General features: G+C 40.6%; 2 protein-coding genes across 3 annotated transcripts; both read right to left on the reverse strand.

Annotated features, from left to right (window-relative positions):
• Positions 1 to 123: 123 nt before the first annotated feature.
• Positions 124 to 9,511, reverse strand: josd1 (Josephin domain containing 1). Its single transcript, XM_069664469.1, has 4 exons — positions 8,598 to 9,511; positions 8,375 to 8,500; positions 5,943 to 6,137; positions 124 to 3,198 (listed from the first exon to the last, which is right to left on the reverse strand). Exons 1-4 carry the CDS (start codon positions 8,969 to 8,971, stop codon positions 3,099 to 3,101), a joined length of 795 nt encoding a protein of 264 aa, XP_069520570.1. The 5' UTR covers positions 8,972 to 9,511; the 3' UTR covers positions 124 to 3,098.
• A 1,545-nt stretch (positions 9,512 to 11,056) lies between these two features.
• Positions 11,057 to 16,546, reverse strand: LOC138593850 (uncharacterized). 2 transcript variants are annotated; one of them, XM_069664932.1, is made up of 8 exons: positions 16,470 to 16,546; positions 16,062 to 16,180; positions 15,346 to 15,423; positions 14,011 to 14,061; positions 13,390 to 13,440; positions 13,249 to 13,299; positions 12,937 to 12,987; positions 11,057 to 12,804 (listed from the first exon to the last, which is right to left on the reverse strand). In XM_069664932.1, exons 2-8 carry the CDS (start codon positions 16,099 to 16,101, stop codon positions 12,077 to 12,079), a joined length of 1,050 nt encoding a protein of 349 aa, XP_069521033.1. In that variant the 5' UTR covers positions 16,102 to 16,180; positions 16,470 to 16,546; the 3' UTR covers positions 11,057 to 12,076. The 2 variants fall into 2 exon arrangements, with proteins under 2 accessions (XP_069521033.1, XP_069521034.1); XM_069664933.1 differs by lacking the exons at positions 13,249 to 13,299; positions 13,390 to 13,440.
• Positions 16,547 to 16,820: the final 274 nt, after the last annotated feature.

A 16,820-nucleotide genomic window follows, 5' to 3' on the forward strand; every position in this document is an offset into this window, starting at 1 on the left:
CCTACTCCAAAAATTAGCAATAAGGCTTTCAGAGCAAATAATTACCCATTAATTGGAGCCACACTGTAGCTTTTACATAAAGTGCCATTATAAGCATTTTATTTGTATGCAAAAATAAAAAAACAAACAAAATACAGTGACAATCAGGATTCCTTTATAAGAAGGGCTAAAAGATTGTCATGGCAAAAAAAGCAAATGTTCAATGCATTGTGAGACACTATTCATGATGTGACTGGGTCCAAAAATTTCACCAATCAATGACACAACCTCTCCGGTGTTTTCTGCGGGTTCACTTGGTTATGACATTAAAGGTCTACGGACTGGGCAGGAAGTAAGAGCGTCATTCCAAAATAAGACATGCACCATTGAAAAACATGTGATCTTTACAAAATCATATCATTTCAAACAATTGTAAATAACATAAAGCCCTTGGCTGCAAAAGTGAAAACATTATATTTGATAAGTTTCAGTTGTTTCTCCTTTTATTTAGGACAAATTGGTGCTCTGGAAAAATCTCCTGAAATGGCATCAAACTGCACAAACCCTCTTAAATTTTCAGAGCAACAAATATTCTTTATGTAAACAAGTTAAGGCCAATATTGTCGTTACACAGACAATACATGTAGAGTATTAACAGTTTCTCTTCTGCTGATAGATTTGAAAGCTACAAACAGTGGAATCTCTCATAAGGCTCATTTCACAACAAACAACCAACAAAACACAAGTCTGACTGGTCATGTGCTCGCAACCAGCTGGTCAACTTTCACTTTCCTTTCTACATTTTCTTTCTTAACATTCTTCTCCTCTTAGGCTCACTGCATCTGACAACTTCCCTTTGTGCAACCAATCTCTGAACCCCTCCCCAGACAGAAACATCACACACTAGAGACCCCCATGGACTGTTTATGATTTGTTGAAACAACTTGTGACATCCTCTTAGTGCTTGTTTGGCAGGTTTGAGAAAAGAAGTGTAAGAAGAGACGGAGCCCTGCATCAGATGAGCTCCTGTGCTACAGAGGGCTGCTGCGGTGTGACCCTGTGGACCTGTGTGGACCCAAAGGGAAAGAAGATAACAGAACTTTCCTTTATTTTGTCGCCTGACTGATGGATGTCATTTTACCAACATGCAAAAAATAGTAAGGCCCTAATTAAGCAAGATTGTGCGATATGGTAAAAATACAAATATTTTTTTATATCAATATAATTTGTTCAGATTATCAATGACAATTTAAATAACAAGATCAGTTACTCGCTTTTGACTAAATCATAAAGTCCTCATCAGCAGATTAAGTTTATTCAGTTGTCTGTTATTTTCATTACAACTACACTGTCCATTAATCTCACTAGAAATGTAGAATTATGTTATTTGAATAAATGTCTGTTAAGTCACTATCTATCACCGAACTAGGTAGCACAATGGTGACTGAGCCTATGGCCCACTGCATTTGCAGTATATAGTATTATTATGGACCGGGTGTCTGTGGCGACATTCGCGGAAAAAATCACAAGCGGCGCCCAGTTAGTGACGCTTTAGTGGTTGGTCTGCCAGAGACAGTAGGCGGAGCTAAGTGGCTGCTTTTCCGGTCTCTGCAAGTGTTGCGAGTAAACAGTAATCTGCTATGGCTAGACAAAAAAAGAAAAGATGGACGACTACAGATACAGCTTAAACAATAAGTGAAAATCCAGAGAAAAAGAAACAAATTCGACGCTCGACAGAAAATCAAGAGTTACAACCGGAGCCAACCGTGGACGTCACACATGCAACACTGTCTGGAAAAGAGCCCAAGAATAGTATTTTAGTTGCTGACAAAATACAATATGACTCAAAATTTTTGCCATTGTTTTTGTTGTCAACTGGTTGAATAATGAACTTCCTGTTTAATCTCTAGCAGAAAGTTTGAACATCCCATTTCAATGGCAACTGAGCAAACTCAATCTGTTGAATCATGAGGACCATGTGAAGCAACCAAAAACTTCAGAATCAGCCTGTAAGTAGACTTTGGAAAAAGTAGTCGATAAAACAATCTCACAGTCAAACATGAACTGTCAGATTGTACCTGCATATTATAATTACGTTTGGCCAATGTTTGTAATTTAATATTTTGAGAGTTAAACAACTGGTTATCTCATCACTGGGATTTGACAGATATATTAATAGGATACAGTATAATTCTACTGGAGGATGATAATCGTCTGTATTGCATTATTATTTCTCCTACGACCAGCACTCTTCATTACCTTAAAGCAACCATTAACAAGTGAATAATAAAAAGAAAATTAAATGACTGATGCTGTTACGTCTTCAATGAAAGGAAACGGAGGCAAACATCCACTAGAGGGAGTGCTCGGCCTGGGTGTTGCATTGCTTTGTTGCATATAAAACTGTTGTGTGGGCACAGCTGCTGTACACAGTAAAGGCTCAGTCTGTGCCACAAGTGTTTGAGAAGTGGATGAAATACAAAGTTAGCAACGTGATAAATCACAGATTTCTGATGTATCATACGCAAAAAGTGACAAAGGAGGAGGAGTGAAGTGGAGTCACGCTGAGGCAAGGAACGGCACGCTTTGGTGAAAGTGAAGGATGGCGGGGATAAGGACAGCGTTATTCACGACATGAAGGTAGAGACGGAAGCAAGAAGACACATCAGTGAACATCGGGACTGAAGCGGGGAGGATCACTGAGGGAGACAGGCACATAAACACAGGATTTTCAAAAAGCCTGAACTCCCGTGACTTTGGAAAGTTGAAAAAAACAATAAACAGAGCAAAAGTTGACATTGAAAAATAGTCAATATATATAAAAAACACGAGGGTAGCAGAAACATAAGAGTAACTTGTTTTAAAGTCTTAACTGTGTCGTGAGTAAAGGACTGTGATTCTTTGATTCTCCCTGGAAAGTGTTTGCTTCCTTCACTGCTTTGCCTCTTATCACAAAAGAGTCCAGCAGTGGCTGTGTAAACAAAACCCAAAAAAGGGGGGGAAACACATCTGCAAGTGTGCATCCACGTGATTGGCTGTGCACGACCCTACTTCCTCTCCTGTTCATTCCGTGATTCGCCTGTTGGCCCTGTCGGAGCAGTGGTTGGCTGGTTAAACCTTTAGCCATCGGACCGCCATGTTTGGTGCGCCTCCACTTCCTCTGAGACAACCAATAGGAGTTCACAGTTCTTCCCTCGCAGCTGCTGGCGGAGAAACTTCCTGGGATGTGGGAAAATTAACAGAAAGAAGGAGAGTCGCAGTTATGCAACATGAGCAACTGTTTTATATTAGTTTGTATAAAAAAAGGAAAACACTACAATATACAGGTCAATGCAATTCCTGCTTTAAGCTGATTTTTGGCCAATTACAAGCAAAAAAAACATGTTAACATATGATTACTTTCTAAAAATGTTATGGTGAGTGTGCAAGAGAACAGTGGCCTATTCACACATACAGCAGACACTTATTTGGAGTAATATAAGCTACCTGACAGATGTAAGACCAAAATTCAGTCTCTTTTAGCTCCGTTTTGGTCTTGGTAGCAGGTAGCATACATTGGGTTAACGAGAGCTCAATCTCAGATCCCATTGGCTATAGTCTGACGACAATATAGCCTCTGGGGACAACGATGAACATGTCTGGGCATGCAGCCAGCGGTTAGTAACAAACAACATCCGGTCAAGACTTCCTTTTTCCGCGGGCTGCATTGTTCACAGAAAAAGAATCCGTTTTTCTTGTTGATTTACTTTAATTAACGTGTCATGTAACATGTAGATTAGTAAAAAGTAAAAATGAAGCTTTGTCCGGTTTGTCCTCAAGAGGAGAAAAAAACTACTTTTAAAATGCCTGTGTGTTGAACAGAGGTTGGATCATATCTGATGCATTCGGGAAGTCGGGAAATCTGAACGGCTTTCGTGACACAGCGTAAAGGAAATTTGTCTCACGTTAAAATTTAGATCTAGAACGGATTGTTAGCATTTAGCATGCAGATGTCTGTTTATAGAGATTAATAAGAAGCTAAATCATCATCAGATTGCCGCTGATAGGGGCCGGGATGTCATTACGGTGCGTTATGTTCCGCCTGCTTTTGCTCTCCACACGGACTGTTTTTCCTGCATATGCCGGAGCCTGCTGATACAGGATTGGTCAATATTACTCGGACTACAAGTGTAGTCCAAACGGAAACCAGAACACTTGCCATCCCTAAAATCCACGTCCCTGCCTACAAATTCTACATTTCTATGTAGAATAGCAATAAGCTGAATGAAGCTTAAACACTCATAAAAAAGATCAAATTCTTTAGTGTATCTATTGCCAGCCAGCAGTTAGCTTAGCTTAGCATACTTTCATGTAAGCATAATTACATCAGTTCATTTTGTAACTTTGGGGCTACCCCTGAATCAGGACTTAAGAGTTTACTTACAGCTGCCACTTAAACTGCTGCATTTATATATTAACACATGCAGTATGTAGACAGTATAATATAATGTTTATTTTGTAAAAGCATTTTTCATGTTCTAATAGTACGCATGTTCATTCCTTTAGCTAAAGGTTTCATTGTCATTATATACTGCATTATACAATACAAACATGTATAATAAAACATCAATATATTTCACCTATTTAAGAAAAAAGTTTGAACGAATTCAACGTGATATGGAATTAATTCAAATTATATCGAAAACTACGGGGGGCATTGTAGTGGCACACTACACATTGGGTGCACACTGTGGTACATAACGCGCTTCTGTGGTGGGTTGGTGTTGATATGATCAGTTCTGTAGCACGGCCTTAGACTAGAAGCGTAGCTCTGTTTTGGAAGAGCTAAGTGCGTGAGAATGGGGTGGTAGAGCGAGTGAGAGAGAACAAAAGTGTGCGCACAAGTTAGGTGAAGTGTTGGGGAGCAGAGAAGAGTGATCGGTAGCTTAAAGGTGAGAGCATTCTGGGACTCTGGAAAGCAGATTACTAATTTTTTTGTGGGCAATCACATCATTACAGTTTGAATATTAATATTTCACCAGGTTTGAACAATATATCGAATTTCGATTGAAAAGTGACAGCCCTAGTATACCAGCATGCTAATGTCAGCCTATTTGGGTCTCTTGTTTTAGCGGTACAACTCTCAATGAAATACCTTGGTTCATGAACTGTGACATGAAAACATCAGATTCAGAGACATTAAAATTGTGCATCCTGCCAATATTTATAGTTAAAAAATCCTAGCGAAATATGGGGCGTCTCTCCCAGCTGTCCTTTAACAGTGAAATTGGCAAAACCCTCGGTCACACTGGACGAGGCGAGAGGAGGTTGTACAAGCATTTGGTTCTCCAGCGTTTGGTTGGCTAACTTCACTAACATTCAGCGCCGGAGCAGAGGACAAAAATGAGTCCCTCAGCTCTCTGTTTCCATCACCAACTTTTCAGTTCCATCAATGTAAGTTTGGTGGTTCAGTTATTTTCAGCCTGTCATTCTTCTGCATTGCTCTGTTTGCTATGAATCGACTTAAAAGAAGAAGAAGCGCAGCACTTTGACAAAATGTGGATTGACTTTTACGGGGGAATTCCTACCAAAAATGTTTAAATCTGAAATTGAATATACCTTTTTAAAAAAAGACAAAATAGAAATCATTGTGTGGCCACGCTGGCACCTCCAGAGAGCTATTACTATCAATCAGATAGTAGGCAAACTATTTTCTAGCTTTCTGAGAAGTTTCAAAGCAATCTGGCGAATACTTTAGCTGTAAAGAAAATCTCACTCTTGACCAAAGTGTTAGACAGACAGACCAACATAATCATCCTTGGATCACTACACCACCCTGCCACTAGGAAAAGACAGGGTATGGTACCGTATATTCCTGTCTCTGCTGCATTATGGCAGATAATTCTAAACTGCAAAGTCAACCTTCCATAATAGCTGTCAAAGTACGAACACAAGCAAATAAACAGATATCCAATAATGCCCACCTGAGCTCATCCGGGGTGCCGATGGGTTGGGGGCTACGCAGCTTGGAGTCCAGGTTGTAGTATACTCCCCCGACCTCTCTGACTCCTATCCAGTGCTGCCGTTTGAGCGGCAGCCGGAGAGGCCCCCAGCGCAGGTTGGACGGCACGTTCAGTATGAAGCCTGTCACGTTGGACAGCTCGATGCTGCCGACATCCCTGGAGGAAGAGAGCAAACTTTACTTTGTACCATCAGAAAATGTAATGGAGTAACAAAGCACCTGCATCATATTGTGATTTATTATAGTAGTGAATGTTCTCTACAAGAAATGCAGTGTTTTGATTGACCGCACAAGTATTTTTGTAATTCTCTATCACAATGTACACAAATTGTATAACCTGTTATAAACACTACTGACAGCCTTTAAGTTCTGTGTGATATGAAACTAAAGTTAATCCAGGAACCTGCCTGAGATAGTTATCATAAGGGGGGAAAAGGGGGCTTGTTGTCCATGATAGCGATTGGAGCTCAACGGTAACTGTTCTGACAAATGAAAAACAACAAACATGAACAATACAATGTATTCATTGCACTATAAAGTGCTGTTAACTAGACTTAAAGTGATAATCTTGAGGATTTTCATTTAAAGTCACTATCTATCGCCGGATGAGGTAACACAATGGTGATTGAGCCTATGGCCCACTGATGAAAGCCTTTGCATTTGCAGTATATAGTATTATAACAGACCCAGCAGTGGTTGGTCTGCCAGAGAGGGTAGGCGGAGCTAAGCGGCTGCTTTTCAGGTCTCTGCAAGTGTTGCGAGTAAACAGTAATCTACTATGGCTGAACAAACAAAGAAAAGATCGATGACTACAGATACAACTTCAACAATAAGTGAAAATCCAAAGAAAAAGAAACAAACTCGACGCTCAGATGAAGGCAAACAGTCTAATAAGGAAAGTGACCGTCAGCGAGGAAAATCAAGAATTACAACCGGAGCCAACCGTGGACGTCACACATGCAACACTGTCTGGATATTTGGGAAGTGTGCTCCCACAATTACCGTAAGAGAACAAAACTGAGATCGTTGAGATTACAACTTTAAAACTGCCTGTACCAAACCGCATACATCTTTTTAGATACATGTAGAAACTTCCCATTTCTCAAATGTCAAACAGCCTTAAACTGGGTGCTGATGGTGTCTGAACTGCCCCAAATCTGAAGAGTTTCAGCATTAAAATGTAAAAGATGGACACGACAAGGTCACCAAAACATTTCAGAAAAATATATAATATGTTAAATACTAAATAATACTAAACATATATTCCTTACCTTTTGATCAATACTAAATTGCAATTGCACTGAATTATAAACATGTTAGCTTTGGAATAAGGTACTGCCATGTTGGATAGTAGGCGAACCTTACCGACGTGTGCTGTAAGCATAGGCTGTGTAAAGCCCAAACCAATTACCTGTGCTCTTGTTTCTTTATTTATTGCACACAATAATGACATTTCTTGAATCCGGGTAGAACATAATCTAAAAGTAAGCTGGCCTAACCACATTTAAGCCACTACTAATCAACCTGCAGTCATCATGGCAGCGTTGTAAAAACAGCAAACCTCACGTCGCATGCAACACACCTGGCTGCATTTACCTGTTCTGCAGAAATGCAATACCATTATAGGCAGCCTCCCCCAGTGTAGAAAAAGAACACTACAACTACTACAAAAAAAAGTCCCAGGTCACAGCTACATTGCCAAAGCCTGAATACATGCTATAGGCTGAATAAGCGCTGGGTTGTATCAATCACTAACAGAGAAGCATTGTTGTTTTTGTAGCAATGATTTTGTTCCTGTTTTGGAGACAGAGAAGCAGGAACACATCTTCGTGATAACAGTAACATTTTACTGATAAAAGCACATCTGCGGCCGCTGTTAACGACCTCAGTCATGTAAGACTTTAAAAGAGGGAAACAGGAATGCTGACAAAACTGTCTCCTCGACTTTGTCGACTGATGAAACTGCTGACTAATCAAAGAGATCATTCAGGGCCCTGCTGATTAGCTGACTGAGGTGCAGAGGAGGACACAGGGAGCCTCATTGCAACATTTACCTTATGTGACATTCTAGGATTTAAGTGGATGCTCCTTTACTGCAGTGTCACTGTACACACTAGGTGTCTGTGCTTCAATGTGCGTTCATGGAAGACAAGAAAGTAGCAAAAGGAATAAGCCAGGTGGGATGAAAGCTCCTTCTTCCTGACCCTCAAACTGATAATTAAGAGACGCAACAAGGGCAGCAGATAAAAGATGTACTACAGCTACAACACAAGCAACTGATCTTAAAAAGGGTGAAAATAAATCTTGAGTAAATTAACTGTCTCTTAGCAGCCTTATGTTTCTTTGAGGAAGAACAATGACAACAGAAATAGATGTTTTCAGCAACCAACATACCTTCTTTTATCCCACCAGACTGCCTCAAACCCTCGGGTCTGCAGGGCGGCCATAATGACATTTACATCGTAGTTCCCATTTCCCAGCATGCTCTTCTTGTGAGGTGTCACCAGAGTGCTGGAGTGCCTGCAACAAGTGTGCAAGAAAGATTACCAGAATATTCCTAACGTTTCATGTGAACACGCCAAATTTAGTGCATAGTTTGGTATACCAGACACCTTACCTCTGGTATATCTCCTGCAAGGTGTCCCTGCTGAACGCTGTCCCGTCCTGGAAGACGTTATTGAGCGCGTGCAGAGCGCACAGCTCCCTGCGCTGCTTCTCATGATAAATGGCTTGAGGTGTCAGAGAGGGTTGAGGAGGCAGCGGGGAGGTGAGGGAGGAAGAGGAGGATGAGAGATCCTGCTGCTGTTGCTGCTGCTGAGAGTCCGATGGATCCCTGCTCTTCCTCTCCTCAGCTCCCACCACCACCTCCCCTCCTCCTCCTCCACCACCTCCTTTCTGCTTGCCGACCTTCCAGGGCATACAGCCCAGCTCTTGCAGGCCGCCTCGCCCCTTCCCCTTCCACTCACCGGCCGGATACGGAGCGCTTCCCATCCCTGGACGTTCACCACCAGCACCGCCACAGCCGCCGCCACCTCCTCCAGCTCCACCACTACCTCCACAGCTCCTACCTTCAGAATGCTACATCAGCATCAGGACAACCATTGCCATAGCAACCTCTCAGCCGCTTGGAGGAGAGGAGCTTGTGTGTCTCTGTGAATGGTCGAGGGGGAGGTGGGGGTTGCGAGGTAAATGAGACCTGCGGCTTGTTCAACACAGTAACACCTGCTCTCTCTAAAGGATGGATGTGACGAAAGGTCAACACTAGGGACCAAAGATACTCCAGATGCTCCCAAATGAAAGATTACTCCTCCAACAGCACCACAGCAGTGTCAATCAAAGTGCAGCTGCTCTCTGTGTGTTTCCACTTCCTCCATCTTTTGTGAGTTTCAGTGTGTTGACAGCCCTTTCCATCTAGTCATCAAGCCTATAGCTGTGCACTTCTTTCCATCACCAGGCTCTGACCATGAAGGGTCACATCCACTGGAACAGACTCAACAGATATGTGATGCTGAGCAGTGACGGGTGCACGAAAAAGCCCTGAAAGATGGACAAAAATCATTTTAAATTACAAATATGGTCACAAATTCCCACAGGATAGCAGAGCCCAAAATGACACCTTAAAACTGCACACTTAATTGAACAGCAGCCAAACAACTTCAACACTTTAAAGCAAAGTTGACTGTGTTGTTGACGGTGCTAGATAACTTAGATAACATTAAAAGCTGCACCAGTCCCCTCTTGGTCAGCAGACCCCAAAATAAGAAGGTAAACATTAGGACTGGATAGAGGAAGCAGGCTGCTCACTAAGCTAGCAACATATCACAACACCGCCGGACAAAACAAGACACACACATTAGTCAGTCTACACTTTCATGAGAAGGGATAGCTGCTGTTTTACCCAGAAATTATACACGTAAAGATGCTATTTATCCAAGATAGTAACATGTATTTGTCGTTAGTCTCCTGGCTGCTCTACGTGACTCCCGTTTAACAGCAAACACAACCACAACGCTTCCTTAACGTCTTATAACTTCATTTTCTCCAACCGAACACTTACCTGGTGGTTTCCTGCCGGTGGTGTCACAGCAGGGCAATCATAAACCGGTAGAAAAACTGTATTTACTCTATCCTGTGTCCCTAAATACTGCTCAGTCCTTTGTCTTTGCCAGTTTTTCCCTGATATAGCTCTCTGTCTCTCTCTGTCTGTCTCTCTCTCCGTCTGTGCAGACGCGGACATGCGCAGTAGCGCCTGCCTGGCTCCATATTGCTGTCACCGCCTGCGTCAGTAGACAGTGGAGCCGTCCCTCCCCTGAGACTGCGAAACCCACTTTATTATGACTAATCAAAAAAATTGTTTCATGCTTGTTGGTTGATTAAAGTGTATTTATAGATACACATTTTTCTTTTTCAAGAGTCGTATAGTTAAAGTGGTTATAACCATAATGTTTACACTAGTAGTTGATCACGTGATTTAGAGAAGCCACAGATGATTATCACTTTACTTTTTGTCAAGATCTTTGAAGCTTTTTAGCCTCTTTAAGTTAATTGTTTTGATTTTTAGCCTGTATTTAGCAGTATTTTATTATTGAGGAAATTATTAAGTCAAAATGTCAGCAAACATTTTGCATCCAACAGAAAAAAGACACATTTCTAGCTCTTGAACAAAGTGTCTGGGCAATCTGATGAAGGCGGGTAAGTTAGAAACCTTTGCTACTTTCCTTTAGCTTTATTGAAAGTCTGTGAGAGTTAAAGGATCATCAAGATTCAGCCCTGTTTTACCTAGGATATGTCTGTAAAATAATGTGGATGATGTAAAATTTGAGAACAGACCTTTTTTGTAATGGATCTTAAAATCTAACAAAGTGTAAATGGTTATTTTACTAGTAACCACATCCTGGTGTCCCCTCAGTTCTTTAGAAGTTGTTACTGAGCAGTAACAACTTACCCAATAGGGACACTGAAGGAGGAGAATATTGGATTTTTTACCACCTTTGCACTTCATTTTTTGAATATATAAAAACACTCTATGTGATGCTGTCTGAGTGAAGCCAGTTTTTTTTAAACCCTCAACCCACAAACAATAAAACAACAGATGCTAACTCATATTGTGTAATGACAATGATTTCTTCCATATCTGTCTTGTGGTCAGGGTTCACAGAGTTTGGTTGCAGGAGGGTGTGATAAGCTATTTTGTCTTTACAATCTGCTTCTAACTCTTTCAGTTGGATCCCTGAGCCTGGTGAGCATTTTGACCTTTTCCTTTACTTACATTTCTCTTTTCTTCTCAGATCAGAGGTCAGGTTTGGCAAAAGAACATCAGATCAGATGATTATCATGCCAGTGAGGAACCCGATTGGTCAGTTAAAGGTTGCGAGTTCTCTCTTACCACAAGGCCAGAGCTCTTCAAGTCTAACTAGGCCCTCGGAAATGCAATGAACAGAAATTTATGGAGATACCAAGATGACTATGAGGGTGAATTTGGTTATGTACTCTACCAACAGATATATATTTATATATATATATAATGGGATTAAACATGCATGCTCAAAACAAACCTTTCTTGATGAATAAGAACACTGTAACATGACATTCAGTTGCTCACAAACCATCAGTAAAAACCTTGGGAGAAAGTGTTGAAAGAAGAAAGTTTTCCCTGGAGGATTGTTCCTTTTTAAAAAAAAATAAAAACAAAAACAATATAGCACAGAATACACTTCTGAACTCTACCCTGAATACAACCTCGTTTTTTTCTCCCTGATCACGTTTAAAGTTTAATTTCTCTTGTAAATTATGAAAGACGGGAGCAATGGAACAGAGTAAGAAAACATAGAGGACAGGTCTACACAGAAGAATAATAAACCAACAAATTCTAACACATCACAATTGGAAAATTAAGTTACGTTAAGCACATATGTGACCTAAAATATCTGTAGTATGTTAAAAACCAAAAGGCAGCAAGTAGTATTAAACTCATGTGGACAGTGTTAAACCAGCAAAGTCATAACAACATGCAAAGAATCACCATTGCACTTAAACTCAAAATTGCACTTTTAACAATGGAGTGAATGACCAACACCGATGACCCCATCTCTTTATTTACATGTGTCCCAGTTTTCTAGCAAGTTCAGAGGCCATGTCAGCCAGCAGCTCCTCCCTGATGCGCTCCTCCCTCATCTGCAGCTCGTGGACAAAACACCCCCTCACTGTCTTCATCTCCATCACACGCTCCACCAGCTGTCTGCGCAAGACACTCCGCTCCTCCAGGGGGCGGTCTGGCCTGTTGTCCACCAGCTCTGGCCTCTGGTCGCACACAGACAGAGCCTTTTTTAGACTCCCTGCGTCTGCGTCCAGCAGATTTTCTAAAGTCTGTTTCTGACCCAGGCGGTCTGCATGAGTAAGCAACGGGATGATATACTCCACAGCCCCGTCTCCAAAGAGTTCACATGCGGCTTGGATTGCCTGAGCCGCATCCTGGTCGATCTGCATGCTCGAGCCTGGAGCTCGGATCACCAGAAGGAAGGCGTGTGGTCCAGGACCGGCGAGCTGAAGGCTCCTCAGAGCTTCTCTGGATCTTTTGTTGTTCCCCAGTGAAGGCCCCAAAATGTCTGGGGTGTTGATTACTGTTACCAATCTTCCATCTATTACTGTCTTTCTCATAGTGCACTCCATTAGAGGACCCGTGGGTTCCCTAGGTTCACTTTTGCCCAACAAAGTGTCCGACAAGGAGGTCCGTCCTCCACCTGAGGGTCCCAGAAGGATCAGCCTCAGGCCTGGATTGCTGGTTGGATCTAACTCTGACTCCAGTGCTTTGTCACTTGATGAACCTGCAGAGATGAGAATTAAGAAAGGACTCGAGTGAGTGGATTTCCTGTTTTAATTTTATTATTTTCATCACAACAATAAAGAAAATTTTGAAAACCTAAAAACCTATCTGAGGAAACTGAAGGTGAACGAACCTGTGATTTTTCTGATGAGGGCATTGAGCCACTTGAACTTGGAGGCACATGCTGATGGAGGAGAACATTGGTTTAAATGTAATTATAGGCCTTTAATTATTATGTAGATCCATCTCTAAAATAGCCACAGTCCCCTGAGATACTAAATTGCTGTCATGTGTCTGCTGAGTCTCTGAGTCACTTCCTTTAATTACCCAAACGTACCCACTCAGACTGTAAACTCCTCCTGACCTGTTTACCTTCACTGAAAGTCCATTTGAAGCACACAGTGAAGAGTAAACAACATCCGACACAAGCGCAGGCAGCACTCACCTACGAAAAACTTCCAAACTCGAGCCAGCCATTTACACAAGCTCTGGATCCCTGACACACAGGACATTAGAGGAAAAGTTAGTTTAAAAGTAATTTACTAGTTAAATGTGACACAGAAATGAGTGAATGTATATTTTATACCACGAAGGGTTCCCACGAGGCGGCCCACCCAGCCCCAAAGAGCTGACAGACCTGAAGAAAGAGCAAAAATGAGAGTTTTGGGGATTTTATTTCACTTTATACACACTAATGTAATATATATTATATTAAATTATTATTGTTATTTAATCTATCTATCTTTAATCTATCCTTCTTTAATTTGGGACAGTTAGGGTAAAGGTTAGCTCTCTGCAATGTCACTTAAAGCTCCTATGAGGAACTTTAAGTTTGTGTTGATTTTGGCGCCCCCTTTGGACAAAGTCGTACCTCTTCTTTCTTTGCTGATATTGTCCTGTACATGTGTAAGTCGTGTTTTCTGATTATCAATCTCCTCCTGTTTTCTTTTAACAGTCAAACATATCACTCACTGTGAAACTTAATGTGGAAAAAAAGGCTGATTTGGCAGCCCAAAGTGAATCGCCTTGTCTGACACCTACCCCCCAGCAGTGGTTACAGGCCTTAAAAATAACTATAAAGATATAATCAATCTTGTCGCTGATGGTCTTGTTTACTTTTGTAGCTCATGAAGAAGCATCGGTGTTAATTTCAGTCCGTTCCATAAAAAGCTAAAAACTCCTCACAGGAACTTTAAACTATACTCACCAGTTAAAGAGCAGAACAGACGAATGGGCCATCGGATCAGAGCTGGGAGCGCTGCAGTAAAAACAGTGATGAAAGATAAAAGGTGTAAAATGATAGTTTATATCGAAGTTGCATTATTTTCTTATATGGTTTTAAAATGAGGTTCAGTTTCAATGAGTTGGTTTTAAATCTAGTTTAGTTAGTCCCTAAAAAATGTCCAAATTATAAATATAGAGGCACAAGCCTTAAAAAAAAAGTGGCGCCTTGATTGGTTGTTTCAAGCAGCTCTTCTATTTGAACTTTGAAGATCAGATCCTGCAAACTGCTCTTACTGTACAGATTTAAATAATTCAGTAAAGCACCAGCATGGAATAATCCATCCACCCATATACACTAAATACACTCTATCCTGCTACACAATATTTAATCATATAAAGTACGCATATAAAATTGCAAAACTTTAAATTCCAATTTCATGGAGCCTTTGTCTGCTGTACGAGCTAAATTCTTACTGAAACATTATAAATCTTAAGGGCTAAATTTGCAATAACAGAAACATTAGTTAAACAGCTATGTATAAACAACTCATACTTTAATTTCATGCCACCGGATATTGAGAGGTGAATTTCCTTAATCTGAGAAAGAGGAAAATTCAAACAGATCACAAACAGAGGTGGGCTTTATGAATTCAAAGTATTAGGTTGGTGTTATTCCATATTTTGTTACTGTTTTAAACATAAATATTTGACAATGTACATAGAGTTAATGCATTTGTGTGCATTTGGAGGGAACTATTTTCAGCAGCGGATTTATACACATTTGTTGCATATGGTCAGCAACAGAATGCGGTATGAGGGATAGCAATGGAGTTAAATGGGAAAGGGGAACAAGGCCACACAGGCAATACTTGTTAGCGAGAATAATAATTATAATCCTTGTTGCTTTTGTTAGAAGAGTTATCTTCTTTATCCTTTAGAGAAATGTGTTTTTGATCTGTAAATACATGAGCACAGTAATGTTCTTGTAAATTGGTTTACTGTAGCCGATGTTGATATAATTATAATAAGTATATTTTTAAAATGACTTAGGTTAGGTCGCCCTCTGTAAGTAGGAGGGCTGGAGCCTGGCTCAACTCCATATAAAACCACAAGAGATGTCTGTTCTTATCAAAGCCTTTTCTGATCAACTCAGACAACTCAACAAGTTTAATCAGTTTAACTTTATCTTAGCTGACTTGTTTTTATACCTACTATCTCTGTGGAGGACAGGTCAATTAATCACAGAAACAATATGGCTGATATGTTGGTGATATTATCTGTGAACGAATCTAAACTTGTGTTTTGGTGGGTGACTGACTCTGTGAGAATCTGTAGAGGAGATACCCCACCACAGTAAACGCTCCCATCTGGGTGCTGCTGCCATTCAGCCACCAGCCTAAACAGAGAAGGGAGGGGGGGGAAGCACGACATTAGTACAGCAATGTTGTACACAACTTATCATGGGGTTAACCTTTGACCCCAATGTTTAATACTCTAAATCCCTAGTTGTTGAATGGGCTTTGTGCTTGTGTGCCTATGTAGGCATGTCAAGTTTACATTCAAAATAAAAGTTGGCTAACATGAAAACTTCTATCATGCATATTTCTGACAGTTTTTGACGTGGCAGTTCACAGCTGATGCAAAAACAATTGTTTCAATTTGACTATTTAATAAAACAGCATAACATATTGTTGAGTATTAGACGTGTTCAATGTCTCGTGAATTCAATCAGAACTGGAAAGCGGACAACAAACTTTTCACTGCCTATATTTATTTTGAAAAACTTTCCCGGAAGTCAAAACATTTCGGTGTCAACTTGAAGTTATTGATTATTCACAGTTTGGTAGGTGATTTTTTGCAATCAATATAATACAGTATAATATGAGATTAAAAAAGGATATGTCATGAAACCGCTTAAATTGTATGAGCATATAACGAAAGTAAAATACAAATAATACTCCGTATATTCCGTTTGAGGCGCAGACATCTTTCTGGTGTTAAAAGTGTATGTTTTTTGTTTAAGTACTGTTTTACCTGCATCCTCTGGGTTGTCTCTTTCACACTGACACTCCATTTCTCCTCAGTTGACGGACCTTCAGCCAACTTCAAGGCAGCGCGAACCACTTCTTCTCACAACTTTCAAAGTAAAAGCCCTGTAAATACATTGGTTAAGCCGTGTGTTACGAAGTTCATGGCACGAAATAAAACAATCGAAACTAGGAACAACACCCTGATTAAATCTGAAAATACAGCAAATAAGTAGTGTAGTAGCCTAGATAACGTTTAAACAACAGGTCACATTCAACTCAGACCAAGAGAAGTCAGTTTCAAGAGGGTAAACCAACCAGAAATCCTGCTTTGGACTCAAGACATACAATAGAAAGCAGTTATAAAACCATTATTAACTACTTTAACTTTAGAATATTTCATAAGCCCCATTACCTGCTGTGTAGTCAGATTATCCTCAAGCAGAAATGCCATGTACTTTCAACCAAATCTGACCAAACACACACGAGGTTGGAGTTGTGTGAGATCCCTTCTTCCTGCTGTTATGCAGAAATGTTTTCCTGTACAGGCCTGCCCTCAAGAGGAACACTGCTCTTTATTCTGCTGAGTGGTAAAACAATGCAGTATGAAGGTCCAGGTATACTGATAATGCTGCAGTCTTTCCTATGAGTCTCACTTTGGATGGACACACCTTTTTCTCTGCTACAAGAAGAACTGGAAATGCTGCTTAAGATGTGCGGTATACTGACTCATGCGGTTATTAAAATAGAACAGAGTAGAAGCACG

The sequence above is a fragment of the Semicossyphus pulcher genome, unplaced genomic scaffold (assembly GCF_022749685.1).
Source record: "Semicossyphus pulcher isolate SPU_LCO1_2020_fin unplaced genomic scaffold, fSemPul1.0.p SCAF_16, whole genome shotgun sequence".
In the NCBI taxonomy this organism is placed as follows: domain Eukaryota; kingdom Metazoa; phylum Chordata; class Actinopteri; order Labriformes; family Labridae; genus Semicossyphus; species Semicossyphus pulcher.

What these genes read in the sequence shown, in the direction of transcription:
- josd1 (XM_069664469.1), bottom strand. Translation starts at nt 8,971, where the DNA reads ATGGGAAGCGCTCCGTATCCGGCCGGTGAGTGGAAGGGGAAGGGGCGA. An exon ending in GTCTGGTGGGATAAAAGAAG is followed by an intron (nt 6,138 to 8,374) that starts GTATGTTGGTTG and finishes CTCTTCCTCCAG; the next exon opens with GGATGTCGGCAGCATCGAGC. An exon ending in GGCACCCCGGATGAGCTCAG is followed by an intron (nt 3,199 to 5,942) that starts GTGGGCATTATT and finishes CCCACATCCCAG; the next exon opens with GAAGTTTCTCCGCCAGCAGC.
- LOC138593850 (XM_069664932.1), bottom strand. Translation starts at nt 16,101, where the DNA reads ATGGAGTGTCAGTGTGAAAGAGACAACCCAGAGGATGCAG. An exon ending in CCTCTACAGATTCTCACAGA is followed by an intron (nt 14,062 to 15,345) that starts GTCAGTCACCCA and finishes TTTTTACTGCAG; the next exon opens with CGCTCCCAGCTCTGATCCGA. An exon ending in TCTGTTCTGCTCTTTAACTG is followed by an intron (nt 13,441 to 14,010) that starts GTGAGTATAGTT and finishes CTCTTTCTTCAG; the next exon opens with GTCTGTCAGCTCTTTGGGGC.